Raw genomic sequence first — 21,702 nt, forward strand, 5'->3', positions numbered from 1 at the left:
TGGATAAGGGCATCAAAAACTCCAACAGTGCTCACTGATATAGTAAAGCAGAGTGCATTAAGATTACTGCTATACACTGTTCTCCAGTAATCAATTACATTACGGATGTTACAGGAAATAAAAATACCAGATAAGGAACTCCTCTCACAGGCTGAATTACTTCCTGGTTCTTTGTGGTGCAATCAGACAGGCTTCAGTTGCGCACACAGGCACCTTTGTGGTACTCTATCGTCAAAACTATGAAGTTAAACTGAGTTTGCATGACTAGGAGGAAAACCACTTTATCTGCCCCAATGAAGGTTTGGCAGCATAATAAATTAATGCAAATATGCCTGCTGAATCTACATGAAACAACATGAAAATTGTTTTTAAATCATCATTGCTAAACTGCCCCCAATATAAATAGTTCAATCCCTTTCATTTAATCCTCTTTTTAAATAAACAAAAGTAATTTCCATGTGGTGGGGGAAACCAGGTTAGAATCTTCCCATCTTCTTTCACTTAACAGTACATCTAGTTGGGGAGGGCCTTGATGAGGGCAGTGACTGCCACATCCACAGCACCAACCCCCACCCCCATTTCCCTCATTGCAAGGAAGCTTCTCTAATGATGCATCAAAAGGACTCTCAATTTACATGCAGCCATGAGGACAGGTCAGAGCCAGGATGTTGGTTCTCCCTCCCTCCAAGAGTACACACCCCTGCCAAAGCTAATGGCAAAGCAGGAGATTTACAAAGGCATGAGTGGGAGTTAGTTAAGCACTCAACTTTCATTTGTCTTTGAAAATCTTCCCTAAAAGAGGCAGCATCAACATGAGCGAATAGAACTCATGGTGCATAATGCACAATGCTAAAGCAATGGGAGTGACGAGTTCTGATCTGGTAACATTTTACATCCTCTTCTCAGAGGCTGAGCATTATGGAGGATGAGGAAGTGGAAAGATCAGGCTACACTGGCTCCTTTGTGCAGGTGGTAGATGTGGTGTTCAGAGAGAATGTAGGGCTGGACCATATTACTTTTGAAAAAAATACCCCAAAAAGAAGCAATGGATAAAGAGATTCTCTACCTTACCTACAGAGATTAGATGTGGACAGGTACATGTAGGACAGTGTGGCAGGACTGAGAGAGATTATGTATTAAATTGAACAGCTCAGATGTACAAATATTTTTTTCTAAAGCACGTCATCCATATAATGAAGAACATTTAATATGTGTTACAGTGTGTCACAGTGGTGACATACTTAAACTTCGGAAAAATTCCAAAAAGGGTCAACTTTAAGATTCCATGTTTTGTAACCTAGATAATTAAATGACATAGTGCACAGGCTAGCAGCTTTACAGCTTACCAAAATCAAATATGTCCCAAAGGAACACAGTTTAAACATTTGCATCCATAAATCTGCTGTACAACTGGGACCACAGTGGGTAACTAAAGGTCAGTTTAATTGTTGTTTTTGTTTTTTCATATAAGAAAAATAGCTTCTCTTCTCATTGTCATCATCCTTGCGTTTGTCCAGAAAAAAACAAATTCACATGAATTCAGGGTTTAAGTCAAAGATAAACCCACTAAATGGAGTTGAACTGCACTTAAGTGCTGAACATCATCAGCTTCAGCTGTCTCTACCATGGTCTGTTGGAACCCTGCTAATATTTCTTAACAAAACAGATTTTTAAAAGAAACATACTTTGTATCTTGTGAAGGGTCCAATCCTGCTCCCACAGAAGCCGATGGGAGTTGTTAACCATTCAGTGAGGATAGGATTGGGTCTAATGGCTGTAATTATAAAAGCAGACACCCAATGACGAAAAGCCAACGTTATCTTATAGCTGGGATGTCAGACTAATGAAGAAAAAAGGCCACATTAAAAATGTAATGATGGTGTGTGGCTGATGTCTATGAAGCAATGTACTAGATCTAAGACAGAGCTCCTACAATGGGAAGTTTGTACAAAGCCCATAGAGAGTGTATGGGCCTAAAAAGTGTAGTTACTTCAGAAGGCTAAGATTTTAAAACATGACTAGTGATCTAGTGTGTTTGTCTTTGGGTGCCCAACTCATTTTTGGCATGGTGAAACTGTCTCCTTTTCCAGAGAGCACAAAATAGGTTATTGCATCCTGAGACTACCCTGTTTTGGGAAGGGCTCAAATCTTGTAGTAATATATTCCTTAATTGGGCTGAACTCTCATTAGTTTCAGTGGATAAGATCGTCTGTGAGTAAAAACTGCAGAATTTATCCTCTGCTGAAGTTCTGAATTTGCCAAATAGTTGAAGTAAGCACACAGAAATGAGGACACTGCAGGAAGACTGCATGCTTTTCTGCGATGGGAACAGAACCTCAGTCCTTCCATTCAGCCTTTGTCATGTCAACAGAGTAACTGAAAGACAATGAGAGCAGCTCTGTGTGAGACTGGAAGAAGTTTGGTCCTCATGGGAGGAAGCCCATGCTAGTGGGAGATATGCTCTGTGGCTTTCTATGGGTTGTCATCATTTATTTATTAAAGAAAATCTGAGTTCTGAGGGGAATCCTTTAAAAATGCAAATCTCTTCAAAGGAAGATTGTGTCACAGTGTTCTCATGAGCAGGGGGCAAATGATTGCTCTGCTGATGCAATTGGGCTGTCAGGGTTAGGACATTTTATGAAGCTTTGTACACGAAAAATCCACAGATTTGTTGCTCATATCACGTTACTTGCAATGCCACAGCACAGTGGTTTTCAATCTTTTTTATTTGAAGGCCCATGAGTATTTCAAAGGCACGTGCAGCCCCTTTGGAAGTCTTAAGACATAGTCTGCAGACTCCCAGGGGTCCGTGGACCACAGGTTGAAACCAACTGCATCTTTGATTAAAGGTTCTTAAAGTGCTTGTAAAGTATACACTAAGCCTTGCCGCAACTGCTCTGTAAGGTGGGGCAATGCTGTTAGCAAGTAAAGAACAGGCAGATTAACGGACCCAATTGTGACTGACCCTTCTTTGGATGGGTAGAAGGTTTTCAAAGAGTACACGTTCCTTGTGTGATCTGCATATAGGTCAGTCACAACTGCAGCACCAGGACCTACTCCACATCCAGGGCTCGCTGGCTTCTCACAGGAGATGGGGAGGGAGAAGGGGCAACAGCCCCCCAACAGGAAATAGAGTGGGCCATCCACACCAGGGGGACCCTAAGGATGGCACAGTGTTACTGTCCACTAGGGAACTCAGTGAGGATTGTGCCTCAAAGAAGAAATTGCTCTCTGAAGCACAGTCCCTCCCCAGGATCCCTCCATGGGGGGTGCAGCTCCATACCATTGCCTGCTGGGGCCAGTGGCTGCCTGCCACCATTCAAGTCTAACTGACTTGCACAAGGCTACACAGTGAGTCACTGGCAGAGCTGGAAACAACCTTGGACACCTGGCCGCAGCTGGCAAAGACTCTTGGTTTTGGTTTTGGTTTTTCTTTGGGGGCACTGATGTGAGGAGAGTTTCCTCCACTTCATAAGAGCCTGTGTCTTTGAATTAGTAAAATTAAACTAGCCATATCCTTGAGATCAGGGTACAAGAACATAACTCGATCCACTTCATCGTATGGGAAGACAGAGCAGAGCACACTGCGGATGTGTGCTCGCTCTCCAGCAAGTGGCTCTGGAGCATGATTCGGGAGATACTCGCTGTGAGAAGTGGGTAAATAGCTGAAGGAGCCAGGCCCCTTGTGGGAGTCTAACAAAAATGACTGAATGGGAGGCTGATTCTGGAAATGCCTTTGGTATTGTCCATCTTCACGTTTGCTGTAGGGAAATGGGCCATTCAGAGGAGACCTGACAGTGTGTATGACTTGCTGTTGGGCCTGCAGGCCTTGTGTGGACAGAGATCTGTCCACCGTGTATTGGATTCTCTGACTCTGCACTGCTGACATTTGCACATTGCCGCAGTGCTCAGGCTTAAAGTGAGCTGGGTGCCTGCGAAGAGGAGAAGGCAGCTTGCACTGTTGTAAGCACAGGCAGTCCAAACTATGGTTGTGATGAGTTGCATATAGATTGTGACAGTGATTGTGGCTAAGATTACAGCATTGATGGGTACTGTCGGTTGCATCCTCTCTCTCAGATGTGTCTGCCAGCCTGTTTGCGCTATATAGCTTGTCCATGAGGGACAACGCAGACAGCTGCTTTTCCATGAGCCTTTGCTCTCTCTGCAGATCTTGCTGTAATACATTTTGTTCGTGTTCTAGCTTACACAGTGACCTGTCTCCCCAGGCTCTAGCTGAATGCTCGGTGTAGCTCCTTTCCTGTTGCGTGGAATGGAACCAATCCGTTGCAAAGCTCTGAGTGGAGCTGCTGCTGCCGCCGCCTGTAACGCCACTGGATTCCTGCAGCCTTTCTATGCAAACGCCTCGGGATGCAGTCCCTCCTTGGGTTGTAGCTGGGGCAGCCTTCAATGTTTCTTCCTCTGTCCCCAGGCTTCGAGACGAGGCCTTTGTTTTGGCTCGGAGCTCATCAGCCACTGACAGCTGAGCTTGATACTGTCGTTCAGGGTGGAAAAATTTGCACTTGCTGCCATATGTGCATTTTTTGCCTGAAAGAAAGCAGAACAATGAGCTGAGAGGTAGGAGCGGGGCATTTAAGTATCAGCCAAATATTTAATTTATCTGTTTTAGGTACTTAGAGGGCACCCCCTCACCATAGTATTTGAGCACCTCACCGTCTTTAATGTATTTATCCTCAACACTGCTGTGAGGTAAGGGAAGTGCAATTTGCTATTACTAAGGCACCAGAGGTGCCAACTTTCCACTTTTGCCAGGGGTGCTCGACCCCTGCTCCACCCCTGGCCCTGCTCCCACTCCACCCCTTCCCCAAGACCCTACTCCCCTCTTCCCGCCCCCTCTCCCCAGCGCCTCCTGCATGCTACTGAACAGCTGATTGTGGCAGGCAGGAGGCACTGGGGGGAGAGGGAGAACCTGATCAGTGGGGCTGCTGGTGGGTGCTAAGCACCCACTATTTTTCCCCCAGGGGTGCTTCAGCCCCGGAGCACCCATGGAGTCAGCGCCTATGAGGGATACGATTTAATCACAGAGGTCAGCGAAGTCACAGCATCTGTGACTTTACCTGACCTCCGTGACCTCGCTTCAACAGCAGGGGCGGAGTGGGGGCTGTGTGCCCTTGATCTGCAGCTTTGCCTGCAGCTGGGCTTTTGACTCCCACCCCCGTGCAGCTGTGGCAAGGAGTTCCAGAAGAAAAACAGGCCGCCATCATTGTGTCGAGTTAACAAAAACCTACCATAAGGACAGGGCTGCCATTTGGTAAAAGGAAGCACTGGCTTTTTGCTGAGGAAATTGTAAAGAGTAGGTCCATGACGGCCTAGTGGGTCATCAGGAGGCATAAACCTGAAACCCAAAAAGAGCATTAGTCACTCATAGACATCCCTTTGTGAAGTGCTGCATTTCACTTACATTCTACTTTGGAGGTCTTTATTTTTCTAATCATTTATTGTGCACAGCTGTGACAGAAAAGCCTTGTACCGTTTTACAAAATCCCTATCAAAAGGAAGAGGGATGCACTAAAAATCCACTCTCTCTTGCATCTTAGATCTCTGAGCTGCAACCCCACTGTTTCTGGGAGGGAAATAGTGCTCTTTAGCTGACCAGCCCCACAGGTAGAGTACAGCAAGTTCATAGAGCTGCTCCCCTTGCCACAGGTTCTAGTATCAGTGCTGGAATCTCAAGCTGTGCAGAAAGAGGGTTGGCATTATGTTGGCCAGGCAATGGCTTTGAATTTTGCAGTGTCAGGCCCCATTTGATACTTGTGAAGCAACAGAAAATGACATGTTGGTGTCTGCCCAAACTCCCTGTGTGCACCTATTTTCAGTGTGCTCCTCCATGTTTGCAGCACAATGATCTGTGTTTGGCCACTCCAACTCTACAATATATACATATTTTAAAATAGTAGGAGTTGGCAGACTCAAATCTACCAGTGAAATCAGAGTGAAGGCTGATGCCTCATTATGTCATTGTCCTGTGCAACACACATGCACTATATGTAAGAACACATGGATTTCTAAGACCTGGCACTAAGCCTTGGTTGAATACCAGACCTACCTATGCATGTTGTGATATTGTGTTATGTAAGTCCTAGAAGCATGGTGAGTTGGAGTACTAATTCCCCTGCCCTGTCATCTGAATATGATGTTTTAGGAAGAGCCATCACAGCAGGAATGTCAACAACGAGCACTTTTATAGTCATAAACAAATTCATCCTCTCAACACCCTTGTAAGGGACTAGCTGGCTTGTGAAACAGAGGGAGAGAAGCTAACTGACCAGTTTAGGCTACAGAAGTTGTCTGAGTCAAAGAGCGAATTAGAAACTGAGCAGCTCCTGTCTCCTCGTCCTTTGTTCAGAGCACTAGCCCACACATCTCTGAACAAATGCTGATTGGCCATTGCTCTTTCTGCTCTTTTGGTGGCCACGGTTATGTGAGATTGCCCCCATTTGTTGCTCATGAATGAGCGTGGACATTTAATTCCCAGGCTCTGTGTGTAATGGAACCAGCAGCTGAGATCCTAAGACTCTCTTAGAGATGAGCAGGTCTGTCCTCATGTGAAATTCTGCAAATGTGCTTGGCAAAAATAGCTAGATTTATTTATTTTTGCAGTGAGGTTTGTGAAAATGTTCTGACAGCCTTCTGAATGAGAAAGGAAGACAAGGGAAAAGGGTAAATGTTTGATACCCATTAGTAACAAGAGAAGTAACCTAGCTGTTAGAGAGATAACAAATCTGCCCTTTGAGTCCTATTATGCTGATAAGTAAGGGCATTAAGCAACCAAACACCATTACCTTAAATGCATTGCCAAGTATTTTAGTGCAGTTTTCAGTGGCTGAGAACTACCAGCACTCTGATCTATCAAATGTAAAATCACTTGAGTGTACCACATCTCGAGAGGCTTGTTGGTTAGGCCATCAGTGTGAATGAAAACTTGCTGTCAGTGCACATTGCCCAGCTAAATAAAGACCTGGACCAGTTGACTGAGTAACAACCTTTTCAGGGGTAGAGAAAGACTTACAAGATTGGGAATGATCTACACACCACTCAGATTCATATGATATCTATGATGAATGCAAAACGGTCAGTAGCAAGGCCACCCAGAGGACTCAGGGGGCCTGATGCAAAGCAATTTCCCTTCCACAACAAAAAGTTGCAATACTATAGACTGCTATATGCTCATGGGGGCCCTGGGGCAAATTGCCCTCCCCCTGCCTCCCAGGCAGCCCTGGTCAGTAGCATCCTCGAGTGCGCTCAGTCTTCGGGGAGACCGGGAGCTAATTGCAGATCCTGGCCTCTCTGTGCTGCAGCTAGAAGGATGATTACTGTACGGGAGGATCTGAAAATGGATTGGAAAGAATTACACACAAAAGGAGGGGACAGCTGAACTCACTCCTAGTCCAGCAGGGATATCAGACATACTGCCAAGCAGCCAAATGCCAGATATCAATTTCATTGTGTATCTGTCCAAAATAAATGTTAGGGAGACACAGGCCTGTCTTCATCTCATATCTCTTATTCTCTGCATTAGCAGGCTTCTAGGAGCAACATGGGTCCTAGATCACCTTTCAGTCAATCTGATATAGATAAGTTCCTCGGGGAGTTACACAGGACCTTTGAGACCAGAGGTGGGGAATATACTAAAGAGGGGACACACACACCCAGCAGCCTCTCTTTAAAATAAACCTGCTCCCTTTTGATATAAATTAAAGTTGCACTTATGGCTGGGTTGAATTTGGCCCACAGCATTCAAGTATTTAAACCAAAGTAAAGACAATTGTTCCCTACTTGTCACTGACAAAGGAGTACATGAGTAGCCGTTGCTCGATGAACCACTTCCACTCAGGATTCTCACTCTGGAGGTCCCGGTAATTGTCATTGGAAACAATCACCCCATCTTTCTCATGGGCCACTTTAATTATATAACGATCGTCATAGCAGACCACCCGCCTGCCTTTCACCTTGCGGGATGGAGTGTACACGAGAATGGTTTGTTTTGCAAGCTCATCAAGAATGTGCTGATCTGAAAACAAAAACAAGAGGGAGGAAAATTAGTGATTAGCACGTACCATTTGTGTTGGAGTCCTTTAAGAATCTAACAACACCTTAAAAATAATAAGGGTGTTTAGGTACCTAAACACAGACTTAGGAGACTTGGTGAATGGTGTGAATTCTTTTTTCAGGGGCACTGAACCATTGGCAGCAGTGGGAGCTGATGAGAACTCAACAAACTTCTGAATTAGGTGTTTAAATATGGACTCAGGAACCTAGCCTTAGAGGTCTATTTTTTTGAACTCTTGGCCTTAAAGGACAATTAGGATGTGATCCTGAGCTGTGCTGAGCACCTACAACTCCCATCAACTGCAGCGGAAGCTAACTGGCACTCTCTAAATCACCACCTCATATGTGAGAACCTGCCATTGAACAACCTTCTGTGGGAGGAAACCAATTTACATACCTGAGACTGTGGATACTGAATTACAACAACAGAAAATGTCTGGGTGGGTCAAAATCAGTTCTTAACAGATAACAGGCTATATGGCTTATGTCCCACTGCTGGCTCTGTAAACATTAGGGTTCTACACATAATTTCACCTATAACAGCAACTGTATTTCTTTTTGCTCTTCCAAGTAGGTCTTACTCCTTATCTAGAAGCAGCAGCACAATAGTAAGCTCAGTGTTCTTGCTGATTCATTTTTGTACACTAATTTCTTCTCTGCTCTCTGCCCCCCCAGTACAGATAGAGGCTTTGGCAGACATGTTTTTTTATATTTTACACAGTAAGTGCCTATACTACTAATGGCAACAGAAAATGGTTGTGGGTTTGTGGTTGTTTGTGTGTTGCAACTAATTGCTGCTGGAGAAATGTCACCCTCCAGTAATACAGCTGCCAGCTATACCATACATCATAATGCAGTTAAGCACTACCACAGATTCATTCTCCTTTAGCTCAACTGGCGGAGGTCTGTGCTTTTGAAGCAAAAGATTCTGATTTCTGTCACATATGCTACACAGACAGCAACAGCATATATGTGGCCATGGATTCATCACTGAAACACCCTGAAACGTGCCTTGCTGTCTGCTTCCATTATGCTGCTTTCTCTCCAGGAAAGAATTGCATCAGATTCCTCAAGTCCCAAATACCTACCCTTTACATGACATGGTAGAAGTACAGTGTTGCTATAGTTAAGGTTAATTTATAATATATTTCAGATTATTCTTGGAATACCCTGTCTACCTGTAATGGGGCTATCAAATCGTGGTGGTTCCTTTCTCCATGATGGGACAAAGACCTTGATGTCTTTATGGCCTCTCTCCCTGAACCAATCCACTGCCAGCTGAATCCCCCGGCATGAGAACACTTCTTTGTTCCCATGGCTGCAACCAGAAAAGAGAGAGGGAAATAGGTTAAGATTCAGGAAGAGATTCATGCAGTTCTTGGAAGCTGAATTAGTAATACAAAGTAATCACACCATCAGTCCAGCACCTCTTAATGATAGCCATGGAAGCCACCTTTACATGTTGAACAGAGAGCCCCAGCTGGACACCTTCAGATACACCTTCTGATGGAACAAGTGACTGTTTGTTTATTTGCACCACAACTGGGATGTTTTCAAGGACAAGTGCTCCTGCACACTAGACTTCAAGGGCAGATGTAATTGGGGAGATAGATACTCTTCCTCTCCCTCACATTGACTATCTCAGTCTTCATGTAGAGCTGGACGTGGGATATAAAGGTTAGATTCACTTTAGTCCACGTTGAGCTGTTCTGGACTCCCCTTACTGTCTAGGCTGGTGGTCTGAACCGAAAGTGCTCATGACGGGAGCTGAATCACAATGCGGCAATTCTCTCCTCAGAAATAAAACTTCTTACGCCCTACTCTCTTGCTGTGCTATGTTAAGACGGCAGCCAGAGTGGCTACAGGTCACTCTTCTCCAGCTGACTCTGAGAGGCAGACCTCAAACTGGGGGTTGGAGGACACATGACTGGAAATCCCCACCATCCCAGCAGATTGCATGTATAGGTGCTCTCTGCCAATGACTCCCCGTGAGCATACAGGACCACCATATGGGGAAGGGAAAATAGGAGACCTTGTGCCCTAGAGCATCTTAATCTGGTCCAGCTTGTTGGATTTTTGCCTGTCCAAGCCAGAGGCAAAACCTAGGATCTCTGTTGTAGAAAACCCAGTTATGGAAATCAGCTAAAATTCAGTACCAAATCAGGATAGCCTAGGGAACTAATGTCTGAGAGCGCCTCTAAGAGGCTATAGTTATATTCAATTTCTTTACCCTGCCCATAAAGTTTTGTTGTTTGTAGTCAAATTTAGACAAGCCAAAATGACAAACAGTACATTGAGGAAGGTAATTTCATTGCTCTTAACCATCTCTGCACAAGAAAATAAGTGTAGTGGTTTCAGATATAGTAATCGTCACACACAGATTGAAGCCAACCCCACAGTCCTGAAAGGGAGAAACATACATACCCACACCCACGCTATCTATAGGAGCCTCATTTGTGTACTTTGAACTCTCTAGCTCATATCTCCACAATCATAATAGTGCTTTCAACATTGCAGAACACACACATTAATTGTTAGTCTGTCATCATAGTTCTATGTCTGCACCCATCTATACTGACAGAATAGAGAGGTTAGAAATGTTTATATAATTACTGTCACAGATACCACGTAAATTTATCATCTGAATTAACAAAGGCCTGGAAAATATCATTTTATGCTGAATCATAAGTGCAGTCATGAAATGATTAATTATCCCAAAATGGAATTTTATGGAATGGAATTTAGGGAAGCCACCCAGCTGCCTTTGAAGGAGCGCTGGTTACATGCCTCTAATGCCAAGAGCCTACTTCCCCATTCACTTACACCACAGTTATGGCCATGTACCGCCACTGATTTTAACAGTCACATGGATTTACTCCAATGCCGATGCAAAGCGAATCAGACCCCAGGAGTTTGTTTGGCACAGCGAGTATTGTAATAATACTTAGCCACCTTTGGAAAGTATTTGAGGCTCTGTGGATGAAATGCTCTAAGGATTAGTATTGGATAGGCAGTGATGTTATTACAGTGAAACAAAATAAAATAGAGTCAGAAGTCGGGTTGAACTGTCCAGAATGCCTCCCTTCACATAGCAGCTTGAATATTGCTAGACACACCTGCACATACTAAATAACAGTTTTTTCATTTTAATAGTCTTGCAGCTGGTAGGATTCTGGCAGTTCCCTTTTCAAGTGGGCAGGGATATGTTTCAGAGTAGCAGCCATGTTAGTCTGTATCCACAAAAAGAACAGGAGTACTTGTGGCACCTTGGAGACTAACAAATTTATTTGAGCATAAGCTTTCATGGGCTACAGCTCACTTCTTCAGATGCATACAATGGAACATGTATTGAGGAGATACATATACACATACAGAGAGCATGAAAAGGTGGGAGTTGTTTTACCAACTCTGAGAGGCCAATTAAGTAAGAGAAAAAAACTTTTGAAGTGATAATCAAGATAGCCCAGTACAGACAGTTTGATGATAAGTGTGAGAACACTTACAAGGGGCTATAGATTCAATGTTTGTAATGGCTCAGCCATTCCCAGTCCTTATTTAAGCCTAAATTGAATGTATCTAGTTTGCATATCAATTCCAGCTCAGCAATTTCTCATTGGAGTCTGTTTTTGAAGCTTTTCTGTTGCAAAATTGCCACCCGCAGGTCTGTCATTGAATGACCAGACAGCTTAAAGTATTCTCCTTCTGGGTTTTGAGTGTTATGATTCCTAATGTCAGATGACAGACCTCTCCTCACTTACAGACAGCCCCCCAACCTGAAGCAAATACTCACCAGCAACGACACATCACTGAACAAAAAACACTAACCCAGGAACCTGTCCTTGCAACAAAGCCCGATGCCAACTCTGTCCACATATCTATTCAAGTGACACCATCATAGGACCTAATCACATCAGCCACACCATCAGGGGCTCATTCACCTGCACATCTACCAATGTGATCAGGACCGGCGCTAGGGTTTCTCACGCCCTAGGCGCACAGCCATTTCGCCGCCCCCCAGGCTGAGCTCGCGGCTCTGGTGGAACTGCCGCAGTCATTCCTGCGGAGGGTCCGTTGGTCCATGGCTCTGGTGGAACTGCCGCAGGCATGCCTGCAGGAGGTCCACTGGAGCCGCGCGAGCAGCTGCCCGTCCGTCCACAGGCATGACTGCGGCAGCTCCACCAGAGCCGCGGACCAGCGGACCCTCTGCAGGCAAGCCTGCAGCAGGTCAACCGGAGCCGCCTGCCGCTCCCCCCCAGCAAAATGCCGCCCCAGGCGATTGCCTAGGCTGCCTAAATGGTAGCGCCAGTCCTGAATGTGATATATGCCATCATGTGCCAGCAATGCCCCTCTGCCATGTACATTGGCCAAACTGGACAGTCTTTATGCAAAAGAATTAATGGACACAATTGATATGCAAACTAGATACAATCAACTTAGGCTTAAATAGGGACTGGGAATGGCTGAGCCATTACAAACATTGAATCTATAGCCCCTTATAAGTATTCTCACACTTCTTATCAAACTGTCTGTACTGGCCTATCTTGATTATCACTTCAAAAGTTTTTTTTCTCTTACTTAATTGGCCTCTCAGAGTTGGTAAGACAACTCCCACCTTTTCATGCTCTCTGTATGTGTATATGTATCTCCTCACTATATGTTCCATTCTATGCATCCGAAGAAGTGGGCTGTAGCCCATGAAAGCTTATGATCAAATACATTTGTTAGTCTCTAAGGTGCCACAAGTACTCCTGTTCTTTTTAGGGATATGTTTGTTGTTTTAAGAACCCTGCCATCAGGAGCACTGCTGTAGATCTCCTCTCCCCAGGCAGGCTAGCGCATGGTTAATATAGTTCGTGACTCTACTAGAGACAGGGATACAAACTGTTTGTCAACCATCCTACTCAGGTTTGGGAGACAAGAGGTAAAGAAATGTTATTTTCCCCCCACCATATATAGAGATGGCTTGATTACAGTAGAGTCCCCTATCCACTAGACCACACAATCTTTCTGTACTATGTACCAATGGAGTTTGTCACCAATATGCTAGGATGTCAAAGCCCCTTTTCCAGCATCACTGGGACTGTTTTAGCTAAAAGCACCTTCAAGGGCCATCCAGTGGTCTAATTAATTTTCATAGATTCTAAGGCCAGACGGGACTACTGGGATCATTTAGACCAGTGGTGTACTAAACGTCTGTCTCAGATCTGGACTTTAGCGTACAAAATCTGAGCGTTTACTGTGAACCTTCCCCAAGCTTATACCCAGCTTGGATCTATTTTCGCTGCCACCAGCCAGGAATTTACAGGGCCTACCCCTTCCCTCTCCGGTCCCACCCTTCCCGGGGAACGCCCAGAAAGCCAAAGCCTTGGCTCCCTATCTCACGGGGAAACTCTCCCCTTTCTCCTCGTTACTGCTCCCCGCTTCCCTCCCTTTTCCCTGGGTGAAGCCGGCGATGGCAGTACTACTCCTTGAAGGCAAACAAAGAGGGAAATCACCCTCCCCGAGCTATGCATTCAAACTAGTAAAGCTAATAGAAAGATTTCCAACCCCCTTCGTAGCCCACCAGAAAACCCAAAACCTCAGCCAGGTTTAAAAAGAATTATATAAAAAAAGAAAACAAAACAAATAACTTGCCATTAAGAAACTCAATACAGCCTTGCTATAAGAAAATATGAATAAACTATCGATTAAAAGAAGCCCCGTTAAACCAGTCCAGGAATCAACACACTTGTAAATACAACACAAAGCTCATCCAGCCGAATTACTGTTTCCTGTTGTACCACAGATGTTAGAGAAGATTGAAAGAAGAGGGAAGTTAGAAGAAAAGCTTGCTTCTCACAGCCGAGAAAAACCAAAAGACCCAGAAAAAAGCCAAAAACCTGCAGAGGTTCCCACCCTTCCTTTTGAAAATCCTGTTTCCTGATTGGTCCTCTGGTCAGGTGTTTGGTTCCCTATGTAACCCCTTTACAGTAAAAGAAAATTAACCCTTACCTTACCTATCTATTTATGACAAGTGGTTCTCAACCTTTCCAGACTACTGTACCCCTTTCAGGAATCTGATTTGTCTTGCATTACACCGCCCTTAAAAACTACTTGCTTACAAAATCAGACATAAAAACACAAAGTGTCACAGCACACTATTACTGAGAAATTGCTTACTTTCTCATTTTAATTATAAAATAAATCAATTGAAATATAAATACTGTATTACATTTCAGTGTGTAGTATTTAAAGCAGTATAAACAAGTTATTGGCTGTATGAAATTTTGGTATTGACTTTGCTAGTGCTTTTTCTGTAGCCTGTTGTAAAAAATTAGGCAAATACCTGGGTGAGTGGATGAATCCCCTGGAAGAAGAACTCTGCGTATCCCTGGTTGAGAACCACTGAGCCAGACTGACCTTCTGTATAATACAAACCAAACTTCCTCAATTGAATCCCATTTGAACTAGACAATACCTTTTAGAAACACATTCAATCTTGATTTAGAAATTGCTATTGATGGAGATTCCGCCACAGCCCTCAGTAAATTGTTCCAATGACTAATTACCTTCTAAAAAATTTGCATCTTATTTCTAGCCTGAATTTGTCTAGCTTCAACTTCCAGCCATTGCATTTTTGTTATACCATTGTTAGATTGAAGAGCCTTCAACAGCCTTTGTCATACAGTGAGGTTTGCTCTCCTGGGGAGGCTCACATTGCTTAAGCAATCCCAGGGACAATTCTGGGATGGAGGAATAAAGGATCCCTTTTGTTTTGCATAAGTCTTTTAAAAATACCGCCTTCTCCCAAGGGACTCTCGAGTACTGACTATGAAATACTGAACAGACATTAATCCCAAAGCAGAAACAGAAATGCTCTTCTCCACTTGGGCAACCACATTTCTAGAATGTAGCTTTTTGCCAGTTTCTTCCATGTGTTATGACTCGCCCGCTTCTTCTCTCCCCCCTCACCCCGAAGTTCTTACAATAGGGAGTCCTGAGTATTTCTTTCCTGTGTTGAGAGAAGCAGCCATCCTGTTTGAGTCTGGGGTAGTCATGAAATACAGACTGTCCTGCACTAGAATAAGAAGAAAGGGAGAACCTATGGCACCCCATTTCACACAGGCCACAATGTTAAACTCCATTTATCTGCAATACAGAAAGGCTTTCCCCAAAAGCAAGCCACTCCTGCCATCTCTCTCCTTGTTCAATGTGAAATTACGTTCTTGAAAAGGCAGTAACTTTCTCAGGTATTCCAACTAGTTTTTACTCTTATCACAAACTTCCTGGAGATATCCCCAAAGCCAGAGTGTGATGGCTGGTTGGGAGGAGCTGTAAAGTTTTGGTCTTGTAATGGAGGCAATTAAAGAGAAGCAGGAGGAAAGAGAGCTTATTAGACATGAAAATGTGGAAATTGAAAACAACTTACAGTTTCTTTATGTGAAAGGTTTAGGAATGTCAAGGCAGGATGCCAGCCATGTAATAACCCCACAGCCTGATCTATTGCATCTCATTGTCTTGTCTTGCTGTAATTCCTTCCTCTACAGAAATACACTGGAGCCTTCCTTTGAAATGTCTGGAGCATGGATGGCTTATTAGAAACCCATTGAGGGTATATGGCCTAAAAGCTCAAAATAGTAGCAACATGGCAGCCAAAACCATTTACTGCACCTACAGCCATTGCATCACTGAGTTTGAACATGCCCTGGCTGGTGATCGCTGAAGTAAAAGATGATGCATACAATAGACTGTAGAGAGCTCTGAATTACAGAGTTGCAGTTTAATGCATGGGGTCCTGCAAAGAAGGATGGTTTTGTGGTTTGCAGGTGGGCCTATGCATACCTGTGTTGTAACCCAGCTGTGATAGTGACTCCTTGCGTCACAGCTGAGCTGATAAACACTTTGAAAATGTAATATAGTCCATATTCCTATAAACCATGAATCAAAACCAAAACACGCAAGCCAGGGACATCTTGGGGTTGTGCTTGCAAAACCAAAATGATTGAGGTTTTGGCAAAACCAAAATCCACATTTCCCCATTTTAACTGCTCTCTGCTTCTTAGGTCAGTTAGACTTTTCACTGAGTCATGGTCACCTGATTTACAATTCAGACAAAATAGCAAAAACAGTAGAGGAAGTAACTAATACAAGATTCAATCAACTGAAATACTGTGCTGCTGCTTATCTGGACTTATACAAATGAATATGATTTTTAAAAAACAAGTACAGTATTACAGTAAACACTTTAATTACTTTATCTGGTCATCCAGCTTCTAAATCAATATGCTGAGGCACTGGCAGGAGATCTCCTGGATACTTGTGTGTAGAGGTAGCAAGACCTCACTTATGAACTAAAGTGAAGAGAAGGCTGGTGAAACATAATGCTACAGACAGTAGAGATTAAGAGTTAATTTCAAAATGGTGGTCAGAGGTGATCATTGTTTTAAAAATCAATGCTTGATACTGAGAGAGAGCAGGTCCATGATATAAGCTACAGCCCCATGAACAGAGAGATGAGATGTTGCTCACCAAGCATTTTGTGTGCTTCATAAAGGAGAGCACAACTTCAAAGTTACAACAGGGCCGCCCAGAGGATTCAGGGGGCCTGGCGGTCTTCGGCTTTGGCGGTAATTCGGCGGCGGGGGGTCCTTCCGCTCTGGGACCCGCTGCTGAAGTGCCCCGAAGACCCGCAGTGGGGGCCTCCCCGCCGCCGAATTACCGCTAAAGACCCGACACTTTGGTGGCAGGTCCCACTTTGCGGGTAATTCGGCAGTGGCGGAAGCCCCCCCCGGCCGCCGAAGACCTGGAGCGGAAGAAGCTCCAGGGACCCAGGCCCTGCAAGAGTTTTCCAGGGCCCCCGGAGCGAGTGAAGGACCCCGCTCCAGGGGCCCCGAAAAACACTCGTGGGGGCCCCTGCAGGGCCCGGGGCCTGGAGCAAATTGCCCCACTTGCCCCCACCTCTGGGCAGCCCTGATTTACAAAGAAATGGGAGACACCTTGTACAGGTATCAAAATGGAAAGGCACATACCTCATAGCAATGTTGCTGCCATCGATCACGATAGGTCTCAAGTGACTGGAAGAATTGCTTGCCTCCTCTTCTGGCTGCTTGGGCACTGCTGCACTGCTACACGACCCACGGGGGACAAGTTTTGGGAGAGGATGCTGGGCCTGCCTCTCCTGAGCCACAGGCCTGCTACCTACCCGAATCAACTCTTTCAGCACGTCATCCTCCAGGGCCCCTTGGCCCAGATTTTCCAGCACTTTGCAAATGTCCTGCTTGCCATACCCCAGCTTGCAGAAAAACTCCATCTTGCCCAGGTGCGCTTCCATCTGTGCAGCAGATACTTCCTCTAGGCTTGGGCTGTTACCGGTCTGCAGGATATGAACCTGCCAGGGCCAGTCTCAGCAGGCTTCTCTGTTCCTTTTACTTAATGCTTTTGTTCGCTTGGCTGCTTTTAGCTGGATCAGCTTTAGAGGGGGAAAAAGATTTTAAATAATACAGTTAAATGTGGTAGCCAAGGAACTTCTGTATCTCACACACATTCAATATACAGTGCATCTGTACAAGTGGCCAGTTTTATTAGGTCCCTTCTGGCTTAAGCAAATGCCCCAGCTTTCCTCAGACACGATGGACATTCTTCTGCGCCGCTCTGACTAGAAAAGCATTTCTGTAGAGCATCCAGTTTTTGTTAGCTTCTTGGGGTGAGTGGTTGAAGATAGGCATCACACTAGTCTCATCTCACAGGAAATCACTTAGAATAAAACATAACTGGGGCTTTTCAATTTGCTCAGTGTGGTTAATGACCCACAGATAACATCCTTCTGATTTCAATGGAGTGATCTCAGATGTCATAGCAACTCAACAAATATGGCAAACTTCACTTAGTAGCAATGAGGGAATGTATTATTTGCAGCCTTACTTGGAATTTGAAAGCACGTTAGCCCTCATGAAAAATTCTGATCTTGTGAAACTGTTCAGGTGAAATCACTCAGATGTTCCACTGATGCATAACTTACCCTGTTTTTTTTTAGTACTAGCTTCTCCGTCAGGGAGAGGGTTTTGTTTTTTTTTACTTCAACAGAAAGAGTTTACCCGTACAAAGGTCTAGGTGTAGCACCTTGAGCCTAAACTTATTTGAGTAGTTTTACTTTAATTGTTGAGAGGCTGTGGAGATAGGCATTCTCACTTCTGAGTCTGGCCCTGAGTGTAAGCTAGGGGAACATAACTTTCTCGGGTCTTGGCTAGGAATGTTGTACTGGATCTTGCCCTGGCATTTTGCTGAAAGCTCGCTGGCACTGCAGTTGCGTGACGGAAGCACTAGTTTAGATTGGCTGCTGGCATTTTAACCCAACCTCAGCTCTGCAGGTGTGAAGGCTGAAGTTTCCTTCCAGAGAACCTCCTAGAGGCAAAAGTGGATGGTAGTTAACTCAGAGCTTCAGTGAATCAGAGTTCACCTGTAATACCATCTTGGTCTCTCAGCATTGGGCTTTTCAGACTTTTCAAAAGCCAAGTTACCTTCCCTGGCAGGTTTGCATTTTAAAATATGGTCATTAGATAGCACAATGAACAAAGACAAAAGGCCAAACTGGGTAGGGAATGGAGAAAAGAGAGTAACCAATGCTGGTGTGCTAAGACCACTGGCTCTGATGCTGATCAGTCCAGTGTCATTGATTTCTTGTATGCCTCAGCTGCATGTATCCTATTGTTGTCTCTCATCTTAGCCTCGTATTGTAAACTGTTTGTGACAGGCCAACGATTTTGTTCTGTGTTTGTACAGCACTTAGCCCAGTGGGGTCCCGGTCCATGCCTAGTGCTCCTAGGTGCAATGATACTATAAATAATTATAGAAGAGTAGTACCACTTGGGGAGTTTGTGTGTACACCCTACCCTCAGTGCTGCTCTGTCCTCACCAGAGGCTAGTCCCAAATATAGCCTCATGAGTTTGCTGCAGGCTTTGCGTTAAGGAGCCAGGCTCCTTATCCCAGGCTGTGGAGACTCTTGCTTTTAGATCCACGGGTACCGGGCTCAATCCCCACAGCAGCCACTCCAGCCAGGCTTTGTGGCCTGAGTGGGGATTGGAGCTGCCGTAGCTCTCGGGAACTTGAGCTAAGACAACATCTGTAACACACACACACACACGCACGCACACGCACACGCACGCGCACGCACGCACTGTGGCTCTGGGCTCCACCTAGTGGCCCAGCCACATACAGAGGTTTGGAGTCTGCTAGCTCCTGTGAGCTGTGCAACCAGAGTCTTTTAGCTCAGGCACTAGCGGAGAGATTTAGGCTTTTAGATCCCAAGTTCCTGGTTTCAAGCCCCAGCTGACCCAGAGGAGTACACGTTGGTGTGGGAAAGCAGAGCATGCAAATTGCCTTATTGAATAGATTGCGCGTGTCACCTTCCTCCCTGCTTTTAAATGAGTAGCAGAAGCAGAATTGGATGGGTCAAGGGGCACATTAATCGTGAAATTATTAAAAATACATTTCCAAGGTAACTCTCACTGAATGTCCTCTCTGAACTGATCTGTAAGGCCACTGGCTTCTCCTTCATGCTCCCCTGAAGACTCACTTCTTCTGCAATATCACCACTAGCTGACTAACAAGGTATGAGCTGTGGGGCAACTGGGTATAGTCAACGGGTAGAGACTTAAAACAGACAATGGGCCCAACCCTCAGCTCGGGTAACCAGGGTAGTTCCCCTGAAGCCAATGAGCTACCACAATTTATACCAGCCAAGGCTCTGTCCCACAGTCACTTCTCTTCTAAGCCCCTGATCCTGCAAAGAGACCCTCACAGATGGATACTTGTGCCAGACGTGTGAATGGGGCTCTGTGTAGCTTGAAAGCTTGTCTCACGCCCAGAGGTTAGTCCAATAAAAGGTATTAACTCACCCATAAATAAAAGGTTTTGGAGCCTGAGGGTTGTTAGTAGCTGGCATTAAGCCAGAGCATCAGTCAGTCTCCTGTACTCTGCATGCTGCAGTGCCAGGAGTGTGTGGCCAGCTTTATGCCACCTTAGCCCTCCTCTCCAGCCCCAACCTGTGCTGGCTGCTGCTGAAAAAGTAGCTGTACAGCTCTTGAAATGTACCAGCTACCACTAATTTGACTCTTACCTGTGGACATTTTTTCTGCAAGAAATTTTAAGAACTAGTCTAAGAAGATAAAAATACCGATCACAACAGAAACAGCCTCAAAAAATGTTTTGCATCACGCTAAACCATTTGGTTGTGCTGAAGGATTGTGTGGATGAAAACTCAACTTTCTCTTCCACCACCCTCTGCGTTGCTTAAATGAATAAAAGCAAAGAGTCGTACTCACAGTGAGCTCTGTGACTTGTCCGATACTATGCTTTGAGTCACCGGCTGCCTTGTCCCACGGCTAAAGCACCAGGCTGGACTCTGAGCAATGCTGTCCCCACAAGGAAGTCAGCCCTGTGTTTAGAGGCTTGTTATAACTCTGATGTCAACTGAACACAAACAAGTGCACCAAGCAGGCTACGCCCCTTTCATATGATTATTTTACTTCCTCGGTTGGCTAGTGTCATTGAACTACAAGTGCTTAGACATTCATTCGTTTTGCAAAAGAAGAGGCAGAAACTAAAGGTTTGAATGAGTCACCCATGCAAAGTTTAGCCATTTGTCACAAGGGGAGAACCCAACAGCACTTAGCTGGCGAGAAAAGTAAGTTCATCTAAATTCTCAAAGTGGATGTTTACCAGGTAGTGTGTTTTATCCGCCTGACATGGTAGGAAGGAAGAAAGTAAAGAATGATTTGACCACCTCACTGTCTCCCAAATTCCCCATTTTGTTTCAGTTCCTAATGACTCACATCCTGCAAGCCCTTAGCCATGTGTGTCAGTGGTGTAGAGGAGCTGCTCAGCAGGACTACAATAAGATAATTAACAAAAAAGGCAATTCACTAGGCCAGCACAGCTAAACCCAGAGCTCTTTACTGAAGGATTCCTGAACTCACACATTTATGTAGACACACTACTCTCTCCAGAACTATGATAGGAGCTGCCTTCCCACTATCAATGTGGAGTTCTTTCATCTCACTCCGAACACTGCCATAACCCAACCACTGTGCTTGAAACTTCACTGGCAGGGACTTAGCCTAGGGGAGATATCTGCAGGGATAGTTGGTAGCTATGGGGATCCCAACAATTCAGATGGAGTGTATCTCTGGAGTATTGCAGTTGCTGCAGCTGGCTCCCATAGGAGCCTGGGCCCTGGCTGCTGCAGAGAGAGAGAGAGAGAGTGTGTGTGTGTGTGTGTGTGTGTGTGTGTGAAACAATCAAGAAGGAAACCTGCTATGTCATTGTCACACAATAAGGTCTCAACCCTAGCCTGCATTTTATGGCCAGTGTGGATATTTTATTTATAAAAATTGAACTTGAACTGACTCAGGCCCACCATGCTGTGCATACAGCCATGTGGTCCTAAACTGTTAGGCTGCATGCTCCCTTCCCTCCTAGTTGTTCATTATACACAAGTGCTATACAGCTAGTTTTAAATGAGCTTGTGGGTCTATCTGCTCTTTGTACGTACAGCGCCTAGCACAACAGGGCCCAAGCCTGATAGGAATCTTTTGGCACAGCCATAATATGAATTCAACAATTGCCTGGCTGTTACTGTAAAACCCATGAAACTCATT

At 44.9% G+C, this 21,702-nt stretch overlaps 1 protein-coding gene across 2 annotated transcripts; it reads right to left on the reverse strand.

Annotated features, from left to right (window-relative positions):
- Positions 1 to 1,194: 1,194 nt before the first annotated feature.
- Positions 1,195 to 20,802, reverse strand: ZC3H12D (zinc finger CCCH-type containing 12D). Of its 2 annotated transcripts, XM_032771761.2 has the most exons (6): positions 20,368 to 20,802; positions 17,076 to 17,515; positions 9,246 to 9,385; positions 7,795 to 8,029; positions 5,247 to 5,353; positions 1,195 to 4,545 (listed from the first exon to the last, which is right to left on the reverse strand). In XM_032771761.2, the coding sequence occupies exons 2-6, from the start codon at positions 17,375 to 17,377 to the stop codon at positions 3,470 to 3,472; spliced, it is 1,860 nt and encodes a 619-aa protein (XP_032627652.1). In that variant the 5' UTR covers positions 17,378 to 17,515; positions 20,368 to 20,802; the 3' UTR covers positions 1,195 to 3,469. The 2 variants fall into 2 exon arrangements, with proteins under 2 accessions (XP_032627652.1, XP_074920136.1); XM_075064035.1 differs by lacking the exon at positions 20,368 to 20,802 and having other exon boundaries at positions 17,076 to 19,193.
- Positions 20,803 to 21,702: the final 900 nt, after the last annotated feature.

This window comes from Chelonoidis abingdonii, chromosome 3 (genome assembly GCF_003597395.2).
Source record: "Chelonoidis abingdonii isolate Lonesome George chromosome 3, CheloAbing_2.0, whole genome shotgun sequence".
NCBI lineage: Eukaryota > Metazoa > Chordata > Testudines > Testudinidae > Chelonoidis > Chelonoidis abingdonii.